The sequence below is a fragment of the Macrobrachium rosenbergii genome, chromosome 50 (genome assembly GCF_040412425.1).
Source record: "Macrobrachium rosenbergii isolate ZJJX-2024 chromosome 50, ASM4041242v1, whole genome shotgun sequence".
Lineage (NCBI taxonomy): Eukaryota > Metazoa > Arthropoda > Malacostraca > Decapoda > Palaemonidae > Macrobrachium > Macrobrachium rosenbergii.
The window spans coordinates 14838252-14859316 of record NC_089790.1 but is presented as its reverse complement, the minus strand read 5'-3'; the positions used below and the strand labels follow the sequence as shown (position 1 = coordinate 14859316).

Genomic DNA, 21065 nt, shown 5'->3' with positions numbered 1-21065 from the left:
TTATTTTCCAGCACTGACTTTTCTTTGTATACGTTATAACGTCCTTGATCTTCCTTCCCAGTCTTTCCTATCAACGCACCGCCAAGATGGTACGTTAGCTTCTTGTAAAGAAATTTTGAATCCCCAGTCATCGGCCCAATTGTGACGTTCTAAAGTGTCTATTTAGAAAATATGGATACGATAAGTATTGCAGAATGTTGATTAGGAGAAATTGTTCAAGTCTGAATGGTATTATCAGTGAAAATATTGTTTGTTTACAATCGTACTCTAGGTGTGTAGGATCATGCAGTTTCGTGCCATTCATTTTTTTATAGAAATATATGTTCGTATATCCTTTTTTTAAATAATGTATAGTGCCATGTCATAATTTCAATGGCAGCCCTTTTTTAAATTCCATTATACGGTGTATTTAGTGGTTTTCCGATAGAAATAACGTGAAGACATATAAAGTTTACGTTGCATCGTGTAATTAAATTAATTGGCCGTTACAATTAACATGTTTACAAGACCATAGAAATTTGTATTATAGATTAATATAAAGTATTTACGTGCCATTATTTACCATAAACAACTTACCGGTATTCTACGGACGGAATGTTTTAGAATTTTGAGGTTTTTGAAGTTCCATTTGAACGTCTCCATGAAAAGCCCATACAATATGAGGGAAAAGTAATATTAATTGAATTTTTTTAATTAGGCAGCATTAATTAACCATTTTTGGTATATTTGTGTGAAGCCAGGCACTGAATGGCCTTCTTGGCCCCAGTGCCTGAGCTTTTGCCCTAAATATCATACATCCATCCATCCCTAGGTATCCCATGTCTTAGGGTAATTGCCTTTAGTTTTCCTACGTACACTTTCAGTGCTATCAGGTACCCTTACAGAACCTTTTATTTTTTTTTGTAATTTTTTATTCTAAGTATTAGCTCCGCTCCTGTTTTCACCTTGGAAACTGGTTTTTTCTACACTATTAGGGCTTCTGATACTGGCCGCTGGATTTGTTTGTCCTCGGCCAAATGGAATGTCCCTTCGCTGTGTTTAGTACTGGGCGGGGGGCATTAGCCATACGTTAAGTTATTGCACTTGCTGGACGGGATATGAACCGTTCGAAACAGACGTACCCGTGGTCTGTCTTGTGAAGATTGCGTATGGAAACCCCTTGTTGGATGGACTTCAGGGGTTTATTACAGGTTAATTACATTTGTGTGACAAAATTAAAGGTAAATCCATAATTAGCAACCAAAAAATTGTAGAAAAAGTCAAGTTAGAAGGAAATTGCCGCCACGGAGCTACTACTTAGATCTACCAATTTTTTATATGTTTTTTTTAATCTGGTATCCAAAGACAAGGGATGCTATTCATTTTGAAATATGTAGGATATTTTCAAGGGTTTGAATTAACCTAGCCTTGTACATGTGTCCCAGGTACGGAGTGAAGGATAAAGGAAGGTTAGGGTAGGCTATATCCTAACCTAGTGGGGCTAGTGACCATATGCTCAGTTTACTATTAATTTCAATGTTGTTAACTTTGGTAATTTTATACAGGGTATTCTGTGATAATTTTGATTTTGTTGATTTTGGTAGATTATTTTAGTCTTGTGAGCTTTTAAAATCTGTTAATTTTGATCTTGATTTACATTGGTAAATATCCATTTTTAATTCTATCGTGTTCACATGAATGAGACGAACAGGCATTAAAAGGGGTAAAACTAGAGATTGCTACTGTGGCCTGATTCTTGCCAGTCATCAAGGGGAATTGTTGACTATCTTTGGAGCGCCTACAGTTTAGGTGGTGAAGGCTGTGTTGTAGGTTCTGTCTAGGAAACTGGCGGACGAATACAAACAAGACAAACTTTTCCTGTAGTACCAGGTCCTGACCTAACCAGATGTAACCAACCTAACCTAACATAGGGCGGCGTGCCCTAACCTGATGGGGGGGGCTTGGACCCCCCCAGAAAGCATGAAGTCGCTGGGGCCCAGAACTACTTACCTTGGCGGAGTTATTGTAGCGCGGGCAGAAGGTGGTCAGGGCACAGCGTGCTAAGGTAAATGATTGGGCCTTGACATGTTGCGTAATTCCCGTGCTCTGAACACTTCCAGAAAATGCATTTGAATCCCCCCCCCCCTTTAGCATCAGTGAGACTTTGTGCCCCCTCTTTACAGCATGCCGAGACTTCTGTGCTCTTATCAAAGTAGCTGTTTTCACGTAAAATATGAAATGACATTTCCGATAAAACAGAGGTTCATTAAGGGTTAGCAGTGCGCGGTGCTAACTTACAGGCCATGACACTCTCAAAAGTTTTACTTGAAACTCCTAATAAGTAGTGTGACACACTCATTATTTGCTAAGTCACTTGTGTAAACTCATTATTTGCTAAGTCACTTGTGTAAACAAACTGCCTATTTCCTGTGTTAAATCTGAAAAAAAATTGTACCCGTAGACGCTGATACCATTTCCTTTACATCAGTGGTAAGCACTGGCAGCCTTCCGGCCGTGGACGGGGAACTAGTGCGTCAGAGCGCTAGATATTTAAATGTTAAACATCAGAATAAGTGTATAAGTTGAATAAATGTATTACATGTTCATTATAATTTATTTGAAAATATTCATTGTTGAACAAATTGGATTCATGAGACCTGTTGGATTCGAAATTGCCTTTAACATTTATTTTATGAAGACTTCTCATGCTTATTTTAGTTCATATGGCAGTTTCCTATAGCTTACTTTGTTAATGAAACTTCAATCTTTTGGAAAGGCTTTCTTAAAATTTTTTTTTTTTTTTTTTTCACCAATTAAATAGAGTGAAAAGTGAACATTCAGCGATCGATGTGTCATACTCGATCGTTTACCCCAAGTTAGGTTTGGAAGGTAAGGTCTGGTTAGGTCAGGACACAACATTTTAGGAAGGGACCTGTGTCCGTCATTCTAAAATGGCCCCAATTTTTATATACGAAAAATTTAAATATATACTGAAATTTGCTGTTTTGTATCTTAATTCTTGTATTCCTGTTTGCATGGTCACGGTTAGTCTAATACTTTTAAATCTTTCAGTCGTTGGTACTGCCAGAGAAGTTTCAACACATTCTGCGTCTCATGAACACCAACATAGATGGCAGACGCAAAGTTATGTTCGCCATGACTGCCATCAAGGGTGTGGGTCGTAGGTACTCCAACATTGTTTTGAAAAAAGCCGATATTGACCAGACAAAACGTGCCGGAGAAATGACAGAGGAGGAGGTATGATGTACAGTATTTTATTTTATAAGAATTTTTCTATGTGGCTCTAAAATTTACTAGAGTAGCCAAGTAATCATATGGGATTGTATATTTACCTACATGTTTAAACGTAAGTTGCAGCAAGGACTTGATAGTAGCAAATTTAAGTTATAATTGATATTTTTAGAATTTATGTAAATTTGTATAGATTATTGTTAAGTAAATGCCCTGTCCTTTTCATCACTGATAAACTTAGTTGATAAGTGTTTGTGCTTAGGAGAAACTATCAGTTTTGCAGATTTTGTTGGCCTTCCGTTGAATTTGCATAATTTTGCAAAGCTGACTACGAGTACTTAGATGCTTGTATTTTTTTTTAAGGGTCCTTTATGAGGTAGAATTATGTTGAAGATAGAATAATCACTGGGAATATGTAAAGCAGTTGGTAGCAAAGATTAAAGAATAATCACTGGGAATATGTAAAACAGTTGGTAGCAAATTAATCTTGTGTCCACTACTAGCTTGCAATAGCTTGTGTGGAGACAACTGTATGGCTTTAGATTCATTGTGTCACCTAATGTTGCTATACTATACATAGGAATTGTGTCAATCAACTGGAAAGTACAGTTTAGATGAGGCCAAAATTTTTGTATTTGTAATTACTGTTAGTAGTATGATATCTAACAAATGTTTTTGTATGCTATACTACAAGGTCTCTTGTTTATCAGAAGGGCAGTTCCACCAAAGGAACTGATAATTTGAGCAGCTGCTATAATGTAGGTAGTAATGACTTTAGTTACAGTACCTTAGATTTGAAGATCTGTGCGCTTTTAATATGTAATGTCCCTTTCTAATCACGCAGCTCTTGCATCCTTGCAATGGCTGTGTAAGTGGAAGGAAGAGTAAATAGAGAATTTACCACCTGAAATGATTTTTTAAATCTTATCAGACTAAGAATTCACTACAGTAACAGGGTTTTCAAATGGGAATACAATCTTATGCTTTCGTAAATGAAGTGTCTTGCACAAGGCACTTTTTGGCTGTCTATATATATATATATATATATATATATATATATATATATATATATATATATATATATATATATATAAAATATGGATATATATATATATAAAATGGATGTATGTATGTGTGTGTGTTCTAGCATAACTCTGAAATGCATTGAGCAATTTCAACCAAACTTGTACACATATGACTTCCTATCTGGAAAAAGATACTTGGGGAGGTAAGGCATCACTGGCACCAAAGTTTTGCTGGGGTGGGAAGTGGGTGACATGTAAAAATATCTGAAAATGACAGATATTAGTGTCTAATCCATAGTTGTCGAGATCACCGAGATTAATGGTAACACCCCCAATCCCTTTTAAGTCTAAGTTCAGCCCCGATAGGAATGGGGGGTGGTTGAGGAGTGAAAAATGTGTAAAAAAAAAAAAAACACATATTAGCATCTAACCCATTGTTTTTAAGGTTGCCGAGATGAATGGTAACACACCCGATGCCCTTTTTAAGTCCAAGTTCAGCCTAGTAGGAATGAGGGCGTGAGAGGGGGTGAAATATAAAATATCAAAATGCTGCGCAGTGTAACTGAAGCAACTACCTTGACAGGAAAGGGAGAGAGAGAGAGAAAGTAGAGGGGGTGTTAGGAGGAAGAGTGAGAGAGAGAGAAGGAAAGGAAGTGAGAGAGAGAGAGAGAAGGAAAGGAAGAGAGAGAGAGAGAGAGAGAAGGAAGAGGAAGGAAGTGAGAGAGAGAGAGAGAAGGAAAGGAAGGAAAGAGAGAGAGAGAGAAGGAAAATAGGAGAGAGAGAGAGAGAGAGAGAGAAGAGAGAGAAGGAAGTGAGAGAGAGAGAAGGAAAGGAAGTGAGAGAGGGGAAGAGAGAGAGGAGAGAGGGGGGAAAGAAGTGAGGGAGGGGGAAGGAGAGTTGGAGAGAGGTAGAGGAAGTGAAAGAGAGAGTAGAGGAGGTGTTAGGGAGGAGAATGAGAGAGTTTATCAGTTGTCATTCAGTTTTCCCAGGCTGGTTTGGTCAGCTAGTCACTGAATAGCCATAAAATCCAAATTCTGGTGAGTAGGCCAGTCCCCCCACATGAAGCAAGGTGGCCTAGCTTGTCCACTATATTCTCAGATTTGATAACACCTTGTTTGTTGCATGTTCTGTTTTCATTGTTGAGATTTCTCTTTTGTGCTGTGTTGCCTGATGTTGTTATATACACAAGAATTTTGTTTAAAATGTAAAATATGGATTAGATTTGGCCAAAAGCTTTAGAATTACTTGTAGCTATAGGATATCACAAAAATGATTGGTTAATTGTTGTCAGAATGGCAGAACCACTAAGCATCAGATAGAGGGACTGCTGTGATGTGGTATAGGAATGAATTTTGTTAGAACAGCTTAGATTTCAAGATCTACACATAAGTGTAATACTCCTTTCTAATTTCACAGCTTTTGCAAACTTGCAATGGCTGCATATGTGGAAGGAAGAGTAATAGAGAATTTACCACCTGAAATGGTTTTTTAAATCTTATCAGACTAAGGATTCACTACAGAGTTAATTTTTTTACCGCCACACATTATATCTGGATAGATAACCCAGGTCCTGTACAGTATGTAGTGTTGCAGGTCAGTATAAACTCCAGACATTGTGGAAACTGTTATTAAGAGACCTTAATGGGTGCTGTATATGGGGCAGGAACTTTGGTGTGATCAGGTTAAGTGAACTGAGTATTGTTGAAAGCTTTGGATTGGTTAGGGTGCAATAGGATAACTGCTGTTTTTCATATCAACTCCTTCACATCCTTGAGGGTAAAAAAAAAAATTATAAATCTTTTATTGTCTACTTAAAAATTTCATAACTACTGACCTCATTCATAAAGGGAAGGGAACTAGATGAGATTTCTATAAGGACTCCTAAACAGATTGCCTGAACTTCTGACTACTTGTTCATTCTGTTGTGTTGTGGGCTGTTTGCTTGGTGGGGACCATTAATCCTAGGTGTGAGTCAGTTAAGGTATTTGTTTTTCCATCAGGCTAAGGGATAGGTCTGGATTATTAGCTTCCCTGATGACAGTGTGTTTAACTTAGCTGGTGTTGGTCTTAAAAGATTTGGTTTCCAGCCACTGTTGTATGGAGTTACCCGTGCTATGTAAAAGTTTACTATTCTATAAATTCATTCTGTGATAGAAATCCCAATTGTGTCACTATAGCACTCTCTCAAGTGTATGGAAACTTCTTTCAAGGTTTTAAGTTTTTATTTTTAAACCATGTCCACTAAACTTATCACCCAGTTTTAACGAAATTTATCACCCAGTTTTAATATGGAAGTCATTGAATTGTAGTTTGACTTGACTCCGATAAGTCACAAAGCTTCCGTAATGTCTCTCTTTTAGATTTAATTGAATAAATTTACTTAATTGAATAAAGTACCCATGATCAGTAGATATGAGAGTCCGTCAGCAGTAGATGATTTTTGTAAGGCCAAGGAAAGGGGTCTATATAATTTTATGGGAAATGTAAGATTGGGTCGTAGTCTCTCCTATCTCCTTTATTTCGGGTGTCAGAACTTTGAGAATATGTGCCTTTGAATTCCTCCATAACACAGCCATTTCACGTGTGTTTGGCTTATTGTTGGGAGGGAGATTAACACGAACTTTCAACCTGGAATTCCTTTTGTCATCCATCATATGTTTGCATGGTATACACATGTTTTCTTAGGTTTTGAAGTTTTACTTTTTGTCCACAGGTTGAAAAGATTGTAACTATTATGAGCAACCCTAGGCAGTACAAGATTCCTGATTGGTTCCTGAACAGACAAAAGGATATCAAGGATGGTAAATACAGTCAGGTGAGTCTTGTTTTCATGAATTTTGAGTGCTGGTTTGCTGAATAGCAAGTGCAATGACTGATGGATCCGGTGGTTCATTGGTAGAGCACTTGCTAGATTAATTACGAATGTTTTGCCCCTTATCTTTATATTTGGAATAAGGGTTCACAGAATTTGTACAGGTGAAGTATTGTTGATTTGAAAACTGCTGGCAGTTTTTTTTAAATGTGTAATTTTTAAGAAAAAATTGATTTGCTGGACAGATTAATAATTGGTTGCTCAAAAATTTGAGTTGTATAGTTTTCCTAAATATTATTTTATAATTTTTAGAAAAAGGTTATGGTTCTGCCTTTGGAAGAGGCATGGCGTCAATGTATTTTGTTCTGAAGAAGCATTTAAGAATAGTCAATTGACTAATGTCCAGGAAATGAGAAGACCCTTATTAAATAGGTAATATATCACTATATTTGCAAATATATTTGTCTTTTTGTCTGTAGGTTTTTCCTTTTTTGTGCGTCCTGTGTTGTTTTTGTGTTAAACAGAAAAAAGGAAGAGTGAGAATGACCTAGGTGTCAGGGCTGTGAGCTTTGAATTATAACGCAAAAGATTATTCATGTATCTTATATTTACATCATATTTTGCCCATGGATTTAACATTATCAAAGACTCTTGTTCATGAGGTCCACATTCAGAGAGGATTAGAACATAAAGTCACAAAGCAGTTTTCTCTGGATATGAAGATCCATTTGAGAAAAAGGATGTTTCAACTTTTTATATGAAAGTACTTGGGTAATTGAACTTCCCAAGTACCCAAGTACATATTGCCGACAGCTATTCAGCCACAAGTTGTAAAGGAAGAATTGGATCCCTTATGGAATATTTCTCACTGGTGTGATGGTTACCTTAGGCAGAAAACATTGCCAAAGAACTACTCACTAATAAAAATAATTTAGATTATTTTGCAATTAATTATTGTCCAATCTCATGGCATTCTCAGAATGCCATACCTTGGCATTTTTAGGGTCACATGAGGGGACCTTTTGTTGTCTTTCAGCTCAACATTGAAAAAACTATTCATTTAGTGAGTGTTAAATGTAAGAACAATGATAATAGTTGAAAATGAGAGCTGTTTTATCTTTTTGTTTGTTGGTAAAATTTCTTGCCTTAAATTTTCACAGCCCTTCTAAAAATTCACTTTAAAATGGATTGGAACAACCACATTTTTTTTCTATAGGAAAAACATAACTGCTTTAAGTGGCTTTAACTTTCTTACAGTGCTTATAGATCAACATTTTTGTGTAAAACATCTATTTTGATATATAATAGATTATGAATGTCAAATGCATGGATCAGCACTAGAAGTAAGAATGTCAACCAGTTTTGAATAGAAGTGGTGTGTAGCTGATTGAATGAATAAATTTGAATGTTCAAGAGCGGTAGTGTTTCTGGTTTTTATTTATATGCTAGTGAATTTTGAATGAAGATGGGAATTTATTTTTATAGCATAAGTGCATAATTCACAAGGCAGGATTGACATTTGAAGTGGCGAGTGTCATTTATGAGGAGAACAGTAGTAAACATATTGAAATTGCAAAGGTGGAGAATTTTGCCGTATTTTTTGTCACTTAAGCCATCATCATCTGGGATTACAAGTTGCACAAGCTAGAGCCTACATACTAAACTATGGTATGTAGGTGTAGAACTTGTGCAAGATCAATTGATAGCAGTTACACCAGAGTTGATTATTGGCTTTAGGTTTTGACAGCTATCAACAAAGGTTTGTTTTGATGTTTGCTGGCCAGTGGTAAAAAATACCACGTAATTGAAATACGTGGGGTTGTATGTTGTGCTGTTTACTGAAGAGTTGTACAGACCCACTTATCAGGAATAGCCTTATTCCATGCAAACTGCTCTGTTTTAAGAGACTTCTAAAGATAGAGCCCTCACTGTACATTCCTCATTGCTAATCCAATTTCCACAGTTTATAAATACTAAGTAGAGCAGGTCCCTTTTGGTTTTGGGTGAAAATTCTGTCCTTCGTGTAGTTGGCAAATTTAATGGTGGAGTTTATCCTCGTGTGTAGATAACTTTGAGGAATTTCCTGGTTTCTCTCTTAACTCTTTAGTGGAAGAAGCCAAAGCATCCATTTATCAGGATGCCCTGACTATGATCCCAAGCAGCCATGGAAAGCTAGAGTGCCATTTGCATGGAATAAGGCTTATTAGTGACTTGTTTTACATAGTAATTTTTCACAGAGCTTTGAGGTTACTGAATTTGAGTTTAGTCATTTTGTGATCATTGTATGTTTATTTTAAGAAAGCTTGAAATGATTTCTCTTCCCAGGTGATGTCCAATAACCTCGACACAAAGTTACGTGAGGATCTCGAGCGCATGAAGAAGATCCGAGCCCATCGCGGTCTGAGGCACTACTGGGGTCTGAGAGTGCGTGGTCAGCACACAAAGACCACTGGTCGCCGTGGTCGCACTGTTGGTGTATCCAAGAAGAAGTAAAAGAAATAAACTTCAGAGTTTCAGATGAGTTTCCATAACCCATTTGTTTTTGATTTTGTATATTGCAGAATTTATATTTTTAAAAATTTTACAAGGTATTTGGTATTTGACTTTCCTTTTTCAACATTTGTATGTCATCTTACACAGCCCAAGTTCTCCATTACCTCAACATTGTTATTGGCAGAACATTCAGCAGAATGCCTGTTTCAAATGTACCTAGACAAGTGAGGGTTTGTATGTAATGAAACTGAGAGGTTGTCAGAAAACTCAAACATGTCCAGATTATTTATTAAAATGGTTGATGTAACCTATAACATTCCTGGACGGTCAACAATGGCAGTAGAACAGCATTTGAGGAAGAACATCCCCTGAAATAGGGAAAAAGAAAAAATCTACATAGCTGGACTTACAAATATGATGCAAATTTGTAAAAAAAAAAAATTTATATACAGTATATATATAAGAAACAAACAAAATTATCCCTGTAGGGAGGTAGTACTGTTGGTGCACAGTGTACTGTACATATTACTTTATGTCCTTTATCACTTGAGCTCCAAGCTGCGTTCCCTTTCATTCCTTTTACTGTACCTCAATTCTTACCTTGATTCCATCTTACTTTCCACCTCTCCTAACAATGATTTCATGGTACAAATGTGGGGTTTTCCTTATGTTGCACCATTAAAACCTTGCTACTCGGTTTCCCTTTCAGTGCCGAATGACCTTAGAGGTCCCAACACTTGGTTGTTGGCCTAAATTACTATGTTGCATCCAAATTAAAACCTTTTAGTTGTATTACCTTAAATGTAATGGTTAAGCATGGCCTCGAAATGTTCTTGGTGAGCCGATGTGTTCTTTGGTTCACCGTGGTCGTGAATTAGTTTTTCACATTCTTCCAGAGTGGCTTCTCCTGCTGCAATCCGGGCACCCATTCCAGAATTCCAGGATACATAGCGTGTCTGGTAACAAAAAAAAAATAAAAAAAAATAGAGACCAAATCTCTGGTCTGTAGTTGAGACATTTCATTTCAATGGTAACGCCCAAAAAAAGGCAATTAATAGAGACCAAATCTCTGGTTTGAAATAGTTTTATTTTAAAAGTGAAAGGTGCCTGGACTGTGGAATTCACATTACCTGGTGGTAATATAACAAAAGTTAACTTTGGTTGGAGGACAAAAACTTGCAAATGTATACTAATAAAAAATATAACATTGCCTTGGTACATAGCGCTTACCTTAAACATCCATAACGGGTCTATTAAATGCTGTTTTAAACATACCTGGCTTTTTTTATTTATGGAATGGAATATGAATACAATCCATGATAATATAGTTTTTTAACCCCTGTTCAAACATACTTGTGGAGGAAGGTGTGGCTGTGACCTAGTGTATTTTATATGAAGCAAAAGCTAAGACAATCTGCTGTAAATAGAAAAGTTAAACATTCTTAAATATGTAATAAACCATATCCTGAACATAACTGGTTATTAATAAGAAAACTACATAAATACTTAAGGACTTTGTGATAAAAGAATGGATACTGAGCAAGTGTCTTTCAGGTCTGATGTATGTAATATATGGACTGACACTGATGCATATAAGAACATTCCATTACTGCTCTTGTAATAAAAGTGCCTGCTTGATGACAACACAAGTAGAATGTGCAGAATTGGCAAACTATCAAACTGGTCAGAATGGCATATGAATACTTACCAATAAAGATTTCCGCATGACTCCTTCCGAAACTATTCTAGCTGCATTTTTCAGGCCACGGGCAAAGGTGTCCATCGCAGCTGCATGAGCAATGAACATATCTTGAAGCTCTGTCGATTCTCTACGTACTTTGGCATCAAAGTTCAGACCACCTGGGGCTAGTCCTCCCTACGGGTAACAAAATTTGTTACAAAAAGAATATTAAACTTAGTTCACCAATCTCTACTGGTTATCCTAACAGTTAACCTATCAATATTGCCATCTGTTAATGTAGCCATTATAACTCAAAGAAAAAACCTTGAACCTATGCCTCGTGTCCTTACTCAGATTTTACTCATCACTGATACGTGAAAGTATTAAATATGGAATATAAGATTTTTCTCAGAGAGGTCCATTTATATGCAACCATTCCTCTCCCATCTATATATTCCAACTTATGGTAAGCATGAAAGTGCTTGGCTGGTCTGTTTTTCTGTGGTGCTCTTACAAGTGAAAGCCTGTGCTATCATAAGGCCTTAATTTGACAAAGGCTAGGCATCACTCCTAATCTTGGAATGCTGGCTCCCATAAATTCCCAAGAAACAATGTTTTGAGTAATACTGGACAGAGGGGCCCTCCAGTCACCAGCTCTTACTGTAATTTCTGAATCTATGGTATATTTACAGTGGGGACAAGTCTCTGCTCAAGCCAGTCATTACTGTAGTGTAAATTAGTTTGAAAATGCCCAGCCCAATTATTACTGTGGTGTAAATTAGTTTGAAAATGCATGAATTCCTTGGATTTTCTGTGACAAATACTATGATTACTAGTTGAAGTCCTAGGAACAAATACCATATATGTGGATGGTTCTAATCACAATACCGCTGGTTACTTAAAATAATTTTCAATGGTTTTGCTTTGCCTCTAAAAGGCAGATTAAACATATATAAGGTATACTATATATTATTCTGTTGTGGCATGTTATTAAATACTGTACTGGAAGTGTATATTTTAGTTAGTACATGATCCAAGAAAGTAATTTATGGTATGGTCAAATTAAGTAAGTAGACCTCCATATTAAAAATTATGATGCTGACCTTACCTGTTCAATAACAGTTTTCATGATGACGGTACAGTTGCGAATGTCCATTGGGAACTGATCTGTGTCCCAACCTAGATCAGGGGATCCTGTGTTTGCATCTATACTGCCAAGCATCCCATACCTGAAAAAAATATATATACACATATATTAATACTTTTTATTATTATTGTTATTCAGAAGATGACCACTATTCATATGGAACAAGCCCATCACAAGGGCCATTAATGATTTGCAATTCAAGCTTTCAAAGAAAATGGTGTTCAGTTGAAAAAAGTAACAGAGTGTAATAGGAAATACAGAAAGAGATCAGTTACTAGAAAAAGAAAAAATAAATTAAATTAATAAACATAAAAATGTAAGGAAATGATAACATGCAAGGACACTTCGATTTATAGTAATGCGCATTGCATCTTTGCTTGAACTTCTGAGGTTCCAGTAAGAATAGTGTTTCGTATTGGTCGTAATAATGAATATTTCAAAACTTAAATACAATGAAAAGCACACATTTTAATTTAAGTAGAATAAAATGTGACTTGGTACTTACGCAGATGCAAACACCACGTCATGCTCATACGGATGTCCGGCTAAGGTTGTGTGATTGGGTTCCACGTTGATTTTGAAATACTGTGTCAGCCCATACTGGTGGAGAAAAGCCATTACTGTCTGGGAGTCATAATCGTACTGGTGGCGAGTGGGCTCCTTTGGTTTTGGCTCTATCAAGAACTGTCCTTTGAATCCAATCTTTTCTTTGTAGGCTGGAAACAATGAGGAACGAAAAGGTCATTATAATACAAGTTTCATTTAGGCCAATTTTGTAGCTCCAGGAACTATAATACCATAAATACTTTAAGAAAGCTCTAAAAAATAATCAGTAATAACTGTAATGACAACACAGATTTAATTTTACCAAGGTACAAGTACTATTCCAATGTGATTTTTATGTCTGCATTAAAAAATATCAGACCATGTTCCTTTATTTCTATCTTGATCTGACAGATGGCTCCCTTTCTTAGTAATGAAGCTGGGACCTGTCCCAATATCCCAATACAAAAGCCATCCTCTTTCCTTAGCTGAGAGATTGGGTGGCCCCTTCAGAGTAACTGCACCACTCACTTTCAACTAGTGTGGCCACCTTTTTGAGAAAAGGGCTTATTATCGTAAGGCAAGAACCTTGACAAATTTCTTAGATTTCAAACTCAAGACCTCTTTGAGAAGTTGTCCTATTGATGTAAGGCAAGAACTTTACCAAAATTCCTTACATACAGAAAGGATTGAGTACGAATTTTCTCAAGTTCGTTCAGGTTCCTTCAACACAAATTGCTTATAGAAGGTGTTTTCTCAGCACTGATTACCACAGCTCCTGTGATGACAGTTTGCAAACTTCAGTCTATCAGTCCTTGGCGTGATAATGCCTAAGGATCAGTAGAGATCTTTGTAAACATAGTAAGAGTTGCTCTAAGGTCCTGATTACCTGAATTAAACAGATCATTTAGTTTTGCATAGCACAGGAGGAACATAGAATGCTGACAGCAGTTGGATATGTGATGTTTTAAGAAAATGTAGTATATATTTTCCCCTAATCATTTGTAGTGCCAACTGATATAAGTTGTTTTGACCAGGTAATGAAAGGAACAAAGCAGTACAGTACAGTATAGGTCTCAAAAAAATGCGCTTTATGAAGACTTCAGTTGTCTGACATCTGATGGAGTGCTAACCCTCTAAATGCTGCAAAGGTTTTTCTGTAGTGATTAACACTGGTGACTGGAGATTAGTCTCACTGATCTGATGATGACCCAATTGATTTACTAAACATGGCAAATAAATAGTAACTGTAATACTTGGGTCTTACCAACTGCCATCCTAAAGAAAGCAGCCATGTGGTCGAGCTCCGCCTTGACATCAGTGTTGAGCAACGAATTGTAACCCTCTCGCCCTCCCCAGAACACAAAGTTCTCGGCTCCTAATCTGTGGGCAACCTCTAAACCCTTCTTGACCTGTGCCCCTGCGTAAGCTGTGACGTAGGCATCGCAACTTGTTGCAGCTCCATGCATGTATCTGTTGGTTTAAATGCAATTTTTTATTTTGTCAAATTTTACCATCTTTTGTTTTTACCTGCAACGGTCTTTTCTTTGTAAATATACAGGAATGAAGGCCTTAAAAGCAATATACTTTGAAACATTAGACACAGTTTTGATCTAACTAATTTTAAATTAAAAGACAGTGATTAATTAAAAGACATTGAAAGCAATATGATTTGAAACATTAAATGTTTAAATTTAAACTAAATCATTAATCACTGATTTTATTACACTAAGTTTAAAAGACAGAAGTGTTTTTACACTTAAAATATGAAAATGTCAAGAGAGTAACTGCGTTCTCATCGGTTAAATTTAACCTAGGCCTACACATCTTTTGAACAGATAGGCCTAAGTTCAAAACAATATCCCTTTTCAACTGTACCAAAAAATTCAAAACAAAAATGCTAGAATTCCATTAGTAAAAAAAATCAGGAACTTTTATAAGTGAATGAACAAAACAAAGAAAAAAAAAAAAAGTCTGCATATCAGACCTTGGGTGATTAAACAGGTTACAAGTGGCCCAGAGCAGCTTGACCCCAGTCTTTTTCTGGAGTTCTGCAGCCAGTTCAACAAGTTGGTCCAGGTTGGCGTTGGTCTCTGCTAAGGTTGCTCCCTCCGGTGCAATATCACGGTCATGGAACGACCAGTATTTGACGCCTGTCACAAGATATAAATATATAATTATATATAAAAATGTGCTTGTGGAAATTAAATTCCAGGAATTATTTGCAAAGGTACAACAATCTCTCGTAAGTATGGTACTAAAATATAAAATCATTCAATTTCTTAATATGTGTTACTTAATTAACTATAATAAAGCCAAGTACTGGGGCACTTTCATACACTCTGCATTTTGGAGACTCAAAAGGACGAGTTAGGGTAGTTGGACAGCAAGATGAAGATATCCAGGATATAAATTAGATTAAGTAAAATGATCTAAAGGTGAAATTGAGAGAAAAAAAACCCCAGTTGCACTAAAAAGTAACAGTCTGAGAGGCTGGAAAGCAAAATTGATTAAAGGAAGCTGAAATGGATTACCAAATGGCTCAAAGTTGGGCTAGTAATGCCTACAGTGAACCATGTGACATGCACTGACTTACCCAACTTCGTATAGAATTCAAAGGCGGCTCTCATGCGCCTCTTGGCATTTTCTACAGAGTCAGTTCCATTCTCCCAGGGTCTCTTGATGGTGGCTGTCCCAAAGGGGTCGCTTCCTGAAGAGGGATAACAGATACTCTGCATAAATGAGGCTACAGACAAACATATAATTTAAATAAATGAAGCTACAGACGCTACATATTTTATGCCAAATTTAAGATCTTAGGGCAAAATGCTTGATAAATATGAAAAGTATACAGGGATGGTCTGTAGATCCATATTCTTTATCATGTCAGGAAAGAGAAAGGCTTTTCTTTGAGAAGATCCTACACAGTTTTTATAAGCTATTTTTCTGAGCAGAGGTCAGGCCTAAAAATCTCATTCAATAGGCCTATACCCTGGACTTTTTGAGTTTCCAAACCATTACTGGAACATGACCTCAGTAAGCAACTAGAACCATAAATCCAATCTTGAACATGAAACCAGTCTCCTAAACAGACAAAAAAATATTTTTTTTTCAAAGGACTTTTAATAAAAAAAAAAATGTTGACAAAAATAAGGACCACATCCTGAACTCACCAACGCCTCGGAAGGTGTGCCAATAGCAGACCGAAAACCGAAGCCAATCCTCCATGGTGCGTCCCAGGATCTCCTGCTGGGGGTTGTAATGGCGGAAGACCAAGGTCTCGTCCGGTCCGGCGTCCGGTTTATACTGAATTTGGGAAACACCTGAAAAATAAATAAATAATAATAATAATAATAATAATAATAAAAACCATTATGAATGGCTGGAGAGAGAGAGAGAGAGAGAGAGAGCTAACAGGCCTAATGTGTAGACTAAGCCATTGACTTCTAGAAAATAACTCATTGTTTTACTCTATGTTTTTTGATGTATTTAATCAGTTCCAAATTCATGAAGGTAAGTACATCAACATGAAAGTCCAAATAGTTCAGAAAAGGACTTAAATACAAGATAAGAGATTTATATTTAACGGACATGATTACCGGGTCTAGATTATTTTGTAGTTTTTTTACTGTGCTTCTAGACTTGATAAGACTACGTGTATAAACGCATAACATGCACTTGGAATCTCAGTGGTTTATCTCCTTCTCAACACGTGACTACAAAGGTTTATTGCCGGTGTACCTTTTCTCATTAAAAAAAAAAAAACTTCACTCTCATATCTAAATGGTTTATTTTCTTTCCTTTTAAACAGTTTATATCCTTCCAAATGGTTTATTTCCTTCTACAAACATCACAACAAAAGGTTTATGTAGCAAGTTTAACTCGTGCAGTCCGGTGCATGGTAACGGAGTTAACAAACTCCTCTTCGTTAGTGAAAGTTCATCATTATTTAAGTCTCTTGTCTCCAAGCCTTAGAGACTCTCGCAATAAGTCTTAATTTTCACCAGACTTATGTAATCTCTCTTTATCTAAACGTCTCCCATCTCAACTTGTGCCTTTGGTGATAAGAGAGAAAGAGACAACAAAGGAAAGATAAGCTCTTTCAGTTCTTGAGAGAGAGAGAGAGAGAGAGAGAGAGAGAGAGAGAGAGAGAGAGAGAGAGAGAGAGATTGTTTCCAAATGGATTTTCGTTATAATGCAGATAACGGATCTCTCTCTCTCTCTCTCTCTCTCTCTCTCTCTCTCTCTCTCTCTCTCTCTCTCCAGGCATTTTTTGGACACTGGCCGAGGTTGAGCAGCGAGTCCGTCTGAGTCCGTGTTAGGTCTATGAGTTAGACTCGAGATTATTTGGGTCTGTGCAAGGCATGGGAGATAGTCTCGTGCAAGGCCTAAGAGATCATTTGAGGAGACAGTCTAGATTTTATTTGAGGAGATAGTCTCGGGATTTTGAGTGTTCTAGGCATTACAGATAGTCTCGAAATTATTTGAGGAGTCTCCAGATTATATGAGGAAACAGTCTCGAGATTATTTGGGTGCCTCCAGATTATATGAAGAGATAGTCTCGAGATTTTGAGTCTGTGTAAGGTCCAGGAGACGGTTTGTGCAAGGCCTAGGAGATTATTTGAGGAGACAGTCTCCAGATTATTTGAAGAGAACCTCAAGATTCTTTGAGGAGATAGTCTCAAGATTATTTGAGGGGACAGTCTCGAGATTTTGAGTCTGTGCAAGGCCTAGGAGATGGTCTCGAGATTATCTGACTCTGTGCAAGACCTAGGAGATTATTTGAGGAGACAGTCTCGAGACTGTTTGAGAAGACAGTCTCGAGATTATTTGAGGAGACAACCTCAAGATTATTTGAGGATATAGTCTCAAGGTTATTCGAGTTGTGCAAAGCCTAGGAGATAATCTTGAGATTATTTGATGAGAAAGTCTCGAGATTATTTGAGGACATAGTCTCGAGATTTGAGTCTGTGCAAGGCTAGGAGATAGTCTCGCGATTATTTGAGCCAATGCTAAGCATTTGACATGGCAACAGCAGCAAGTTTAGCTACGCCAGGTCATGCTACGCCGACCGTAAAACTCCCAGCTTGGAGAAACGGGTGCTGGTCTCGTTTGCGCGCGCATACGCGCCTGTCCCTTACGTCACCTGACACTGCGTGGAAAAGATATATGTATCTTGCACTCCACAACTCCCCCTACTTAGAATACTTAAAAAAGTAAAGGCGAGTTAAGTAGAGACGGGGAAAAAAGGAGTAATTCCTGCAACTTGATATAAGTAACAGGAGTACTAGGGAATACTTTACTCCGACACAGTTCACGGTAGCCTTGGTACTTTTAAAAACGGGATTATCATGCTAAGTACTCCATTGCGAGTGTTGTGTTTATGCGTATTTATGCCTTCGTAAACTACACATACACAAATATCCTCAATTTATTTATATTTATTTCGTTCATCAAATCAATAAGAAAATATGACTTATTTTCCAAATTAATCAATAATTGAAATTAATACACCGACATAAAAAATTATTTGCATGAAATTTGTCAGCCTATGCCTAACTGCCCATGACAATTCGTTAACTTTTAAGGTCAAACGTCACAAATTGCTACTGAATAACCTTACATGTGGAGTATGAAAATTATCTGTAAAATGATTATGTTGTTCAAGTTTTTGAAAGTTTTTGGTCACTTTTGTGACCTTGGGATCTTATAAATAGGGCCAATGTTCCTTCTGTGACCTTGAAAATAGGGCCACATTCTTTCTGTGACCTTTGGATCTTGAAAACTGAGCTACGTCACATTCACTTTGGCTAGGTAAAATAGGGGTCATGAAATGTCTTGTTAAATATTGGCAAAATAATAATAATAATAAATGCTGGGAGGAAGGAGGGCCTTTCTTGCAAGGTTAACCATTCTGATAGCACCCACCTCGCCTGGCTATCACTATGATACTCCATTCTCTCAACATTTCCCAACCACCACAACACATTCTCACGCTGGTATTCATTTTTAATTTTCTCAATATATATATATATATATATATATATATATATATATATATATATATATATATATAAATATATGAATACTTTAAAATTCAACAAAAACTTACCCCCATATAAAGGACTAGGAAATGCAAAATATAATTATATATAAAGGATTAGGAAATTCAAAATATAATTATAATAAGTATTAGTGGGTAAATATATAAAAATAATAAGTATTAGGGTATACTAAGAAAATATAAATAATAAGCATTTTGGGTAAAAATATGAAAACAATACATATTAAGGGGCACAAATATAAAAATAATAATTAGGAGATAAAAATTCAAAAAATTATACAAATTATGATGTAAAAATATAAAATAATAAATATTAAAAGATAAAAATATGAAAATAAATATTAAGGGGTACAAACACGAGTATTATTAATGGATAGAAATATATAAATAAAAATATTACGGGATAAAAATATAAAGATAAAATTACGAGATAAAAATGTGATAATAAATATTAGGATATAAAAAATACTACAATTATATTATTATAATAAATATTACATGACACCAGAGATGCAGCCACGATCTGGACATGTGGACTTTGCAACCCACTGAATTATTGAGCCAATTTCAGCCAATCAAAACTCGAGGAACCCCAAAACAACAATTTTAATCAATCAATCAATAAAGCAAATCAACAAAAACAACGTATCAAACAAAACAACGAAAGACTAGATTGATTTAGCTATTTCAAGAAAAAATAAAAAAAGTAAAATTTCTCTAACCTGGGAAAAACTCTTCGTCCCGCGTCGAATTGCTGGGCTTCATCCTTTTGGCAGGTGCCTGGGCCATGTTTGGACTCGCAGGAAGAAGGGTCACCCGAAAAATCAGAGGTTAAAGGTTACGAGTTGCAGGAGGTCAACAAGGAGGGTTACCGGCGATAGACACACCTTCGGACGTGGCCAGTTACCAACTGCACGGTAACAGTATTCGGGGAGACACTTTACACCTGCTTGGGTGCCCAGTTGCCTATTATGCTTTTGTGAATATTTTAGTGGATTTTACACTTTTGTACACTTTTACACTTTTTCGATCCGTGAAAAGTGTTGTATTTTGTGTAAGGACACTTTTAAACATGAATATAACTATATGGGACGTAGACGCTTGAATTTGAATATGCTTTTTAACAAATGACTAAGATTTTTTGTGTAAATTTCAATGAATTTTACACTGTACACACTTTTACACTTTCATTATTCATAGAGAATCTTGAATTTGGTGTAAGAATACTTTTTTAAAATATGAATAATACAGCGATATAAGGCGCAAACGCTTGCATTTGAATATACCTTTTAAACAAAAAACTAACAAATAAATACTAGCTGGTAACTACACTAGTCGTTCATTCGTTTGCAGTGTCCATTTCAAACTAAGTTTTACTTGTTTTATGCGTAACTATAAAGCTCTGGATAGTGAAATATGTAATAATTAAATAATCTCCTTGCAGATAATTTACTCTCATGAAATATATTTCAATAGTATCGTAGATGATGACGATAAATTCACATCTATCTGTCATTACTAATAATAACATTCTACCATTTTGTTACCTGTTAACTTGCTTATAATTTCTCAAAATAGCCTGAAAATTATAAAACAATCACAATCAAAATAAAATAATGTAATTTAACATATGGCAAAGTTGCTGATTATTACAAGAAATCAGAATTAACATTTTTAAGGCAAGTATGAATGCTAGTTCCAGATGTCAATGTTTAAGCCTAGGCCTAATTCAAATTCACGACTACATAAAGGCATATTTAGTACCTACTGAATATTAAATGACCCCATAACTTGTTCTACACAGGTCCCACACATATGAATTTGGGTAAATCAGCTTAATGATTTAATATTCATTTACGAGTATGATTAATTCTTGCTGATTTGCTAGCTTGGTACTGTACATGATCATAGTTACTGAGAGTGTTTTGTGAACCAGTTATTACAAATCTGAATGGATATTTCTGTATTTTGTTATAATTGCATACATCTAAATATCTTTTATAGTTTATCCAAAGTATAAGTAACTAGCCTAATGCTCGAGTTAGACCGTTGACCTGAGGCGGCCATTC

At 36.2% G+C, this 21065-nt stretch overlaps 2 protein-coding genes across 3 annotated transcripts; one reads left to right on the top strand and one right to left on the bottom strand.

The window, feature by feature from the left end:
- The first annotated feature begins 23 nt into the window (after window positions 1–23).
- On the top strand, window positions 24–9584 carry RpS18 (ribosomal protein S18). 2 transcript variants are annotated; one of them, XM_067093923.1, is made up of 4 exons: window positions 24–89; window positions 3052–3237; window positions 6970–7071; window positions 9394–9584. In XM_067093923.1, the coding sequence occupies exons 1-4, from the start codon at window positions 87–89 to the stop codon at window positions 9559–9561; spliced, it is 459 nt and encodes a 152-aa protein (XP_066950024.1). In that variant the 5' UTR covers window positions 24–86; the 3' UTR covers window positions 9562–9584. The 2 variants fall into 2 exon arrangements, with proteins under 2 accessions (XP_066950024.1, XP_066950025.1); XM_067093924.1 differs by lacking the exon at window positions 24–89 and adding an exon at window positions 206–228.
- A 251-nt stretch (window positions 9585–9835) lies between these two features.
- Window positions 9836–20575, bottom strand: LOC136832651 (uncharacterized). The gene is made up of 10 exons (XM_067093922.1): window positions 19719–20575; window positions 16106–16255; window positions 15529–15642; window positions 14920–15085; window positions 14200–14405; window positions 12895–13105; window positions 12351–12471; window positions 11270–11437; window positions 10358–10517; window positions 9836–9929 (listed from the first exon to the last, which is right to left on the bottom strand). Exons 1-9 carry the CDS (start codon window positions 19783–19785, stop codon window positions 10359–10361), a joined length of 1362 nt encoding a protein of 453 aa, XP_066950023.1. The 5' UTR covers window positions 19786–20575; the 3' UTR covers window positions 9836–9929; window position 10358.
- Between the last annotated feature and the right edge of the window lie 490 nt (window positions 20576–21065).

Coding starts and splice junctions, on each gene's coding strand:
- RpS18 (XM_067093923.1), top strand. Junction 3,238..6,969: donor GAGAAATGACAGAGGAGGAG/GTATGATGTACA, acceptor TTTTGTCCACAG/GTTGAAAAGATTGTAACTAT. Junction 7,072..9,393: donor AGGATGGTAAATACAGTCAG/GTGAGTCTTGTT, acceptor TTCTCTTCCCAG/GTGATGTCCAATAACCTCGA.
- LOC136832651 (XM_067093922.1), bottom strand. CDS start 19,785: ATGGCCCAGGCACCTGCCAAAAGGATGAAGCCCAGCAATTCGACGCGG. Junction 12,472..12,894: donor GACGTGGTGTTTGCATCTGC/GTAAGTACCAAG, acceptor TATTTTTTTCAG/GTATGGGATGCTTGGCAGTA. Junction 10,518..11,269: donor TCATGCGGAAATCTTTATTG/GTAAGTATTCAT, acceptor TTTTGTTACCAG/ACACGCTATGTATCCTGGAA.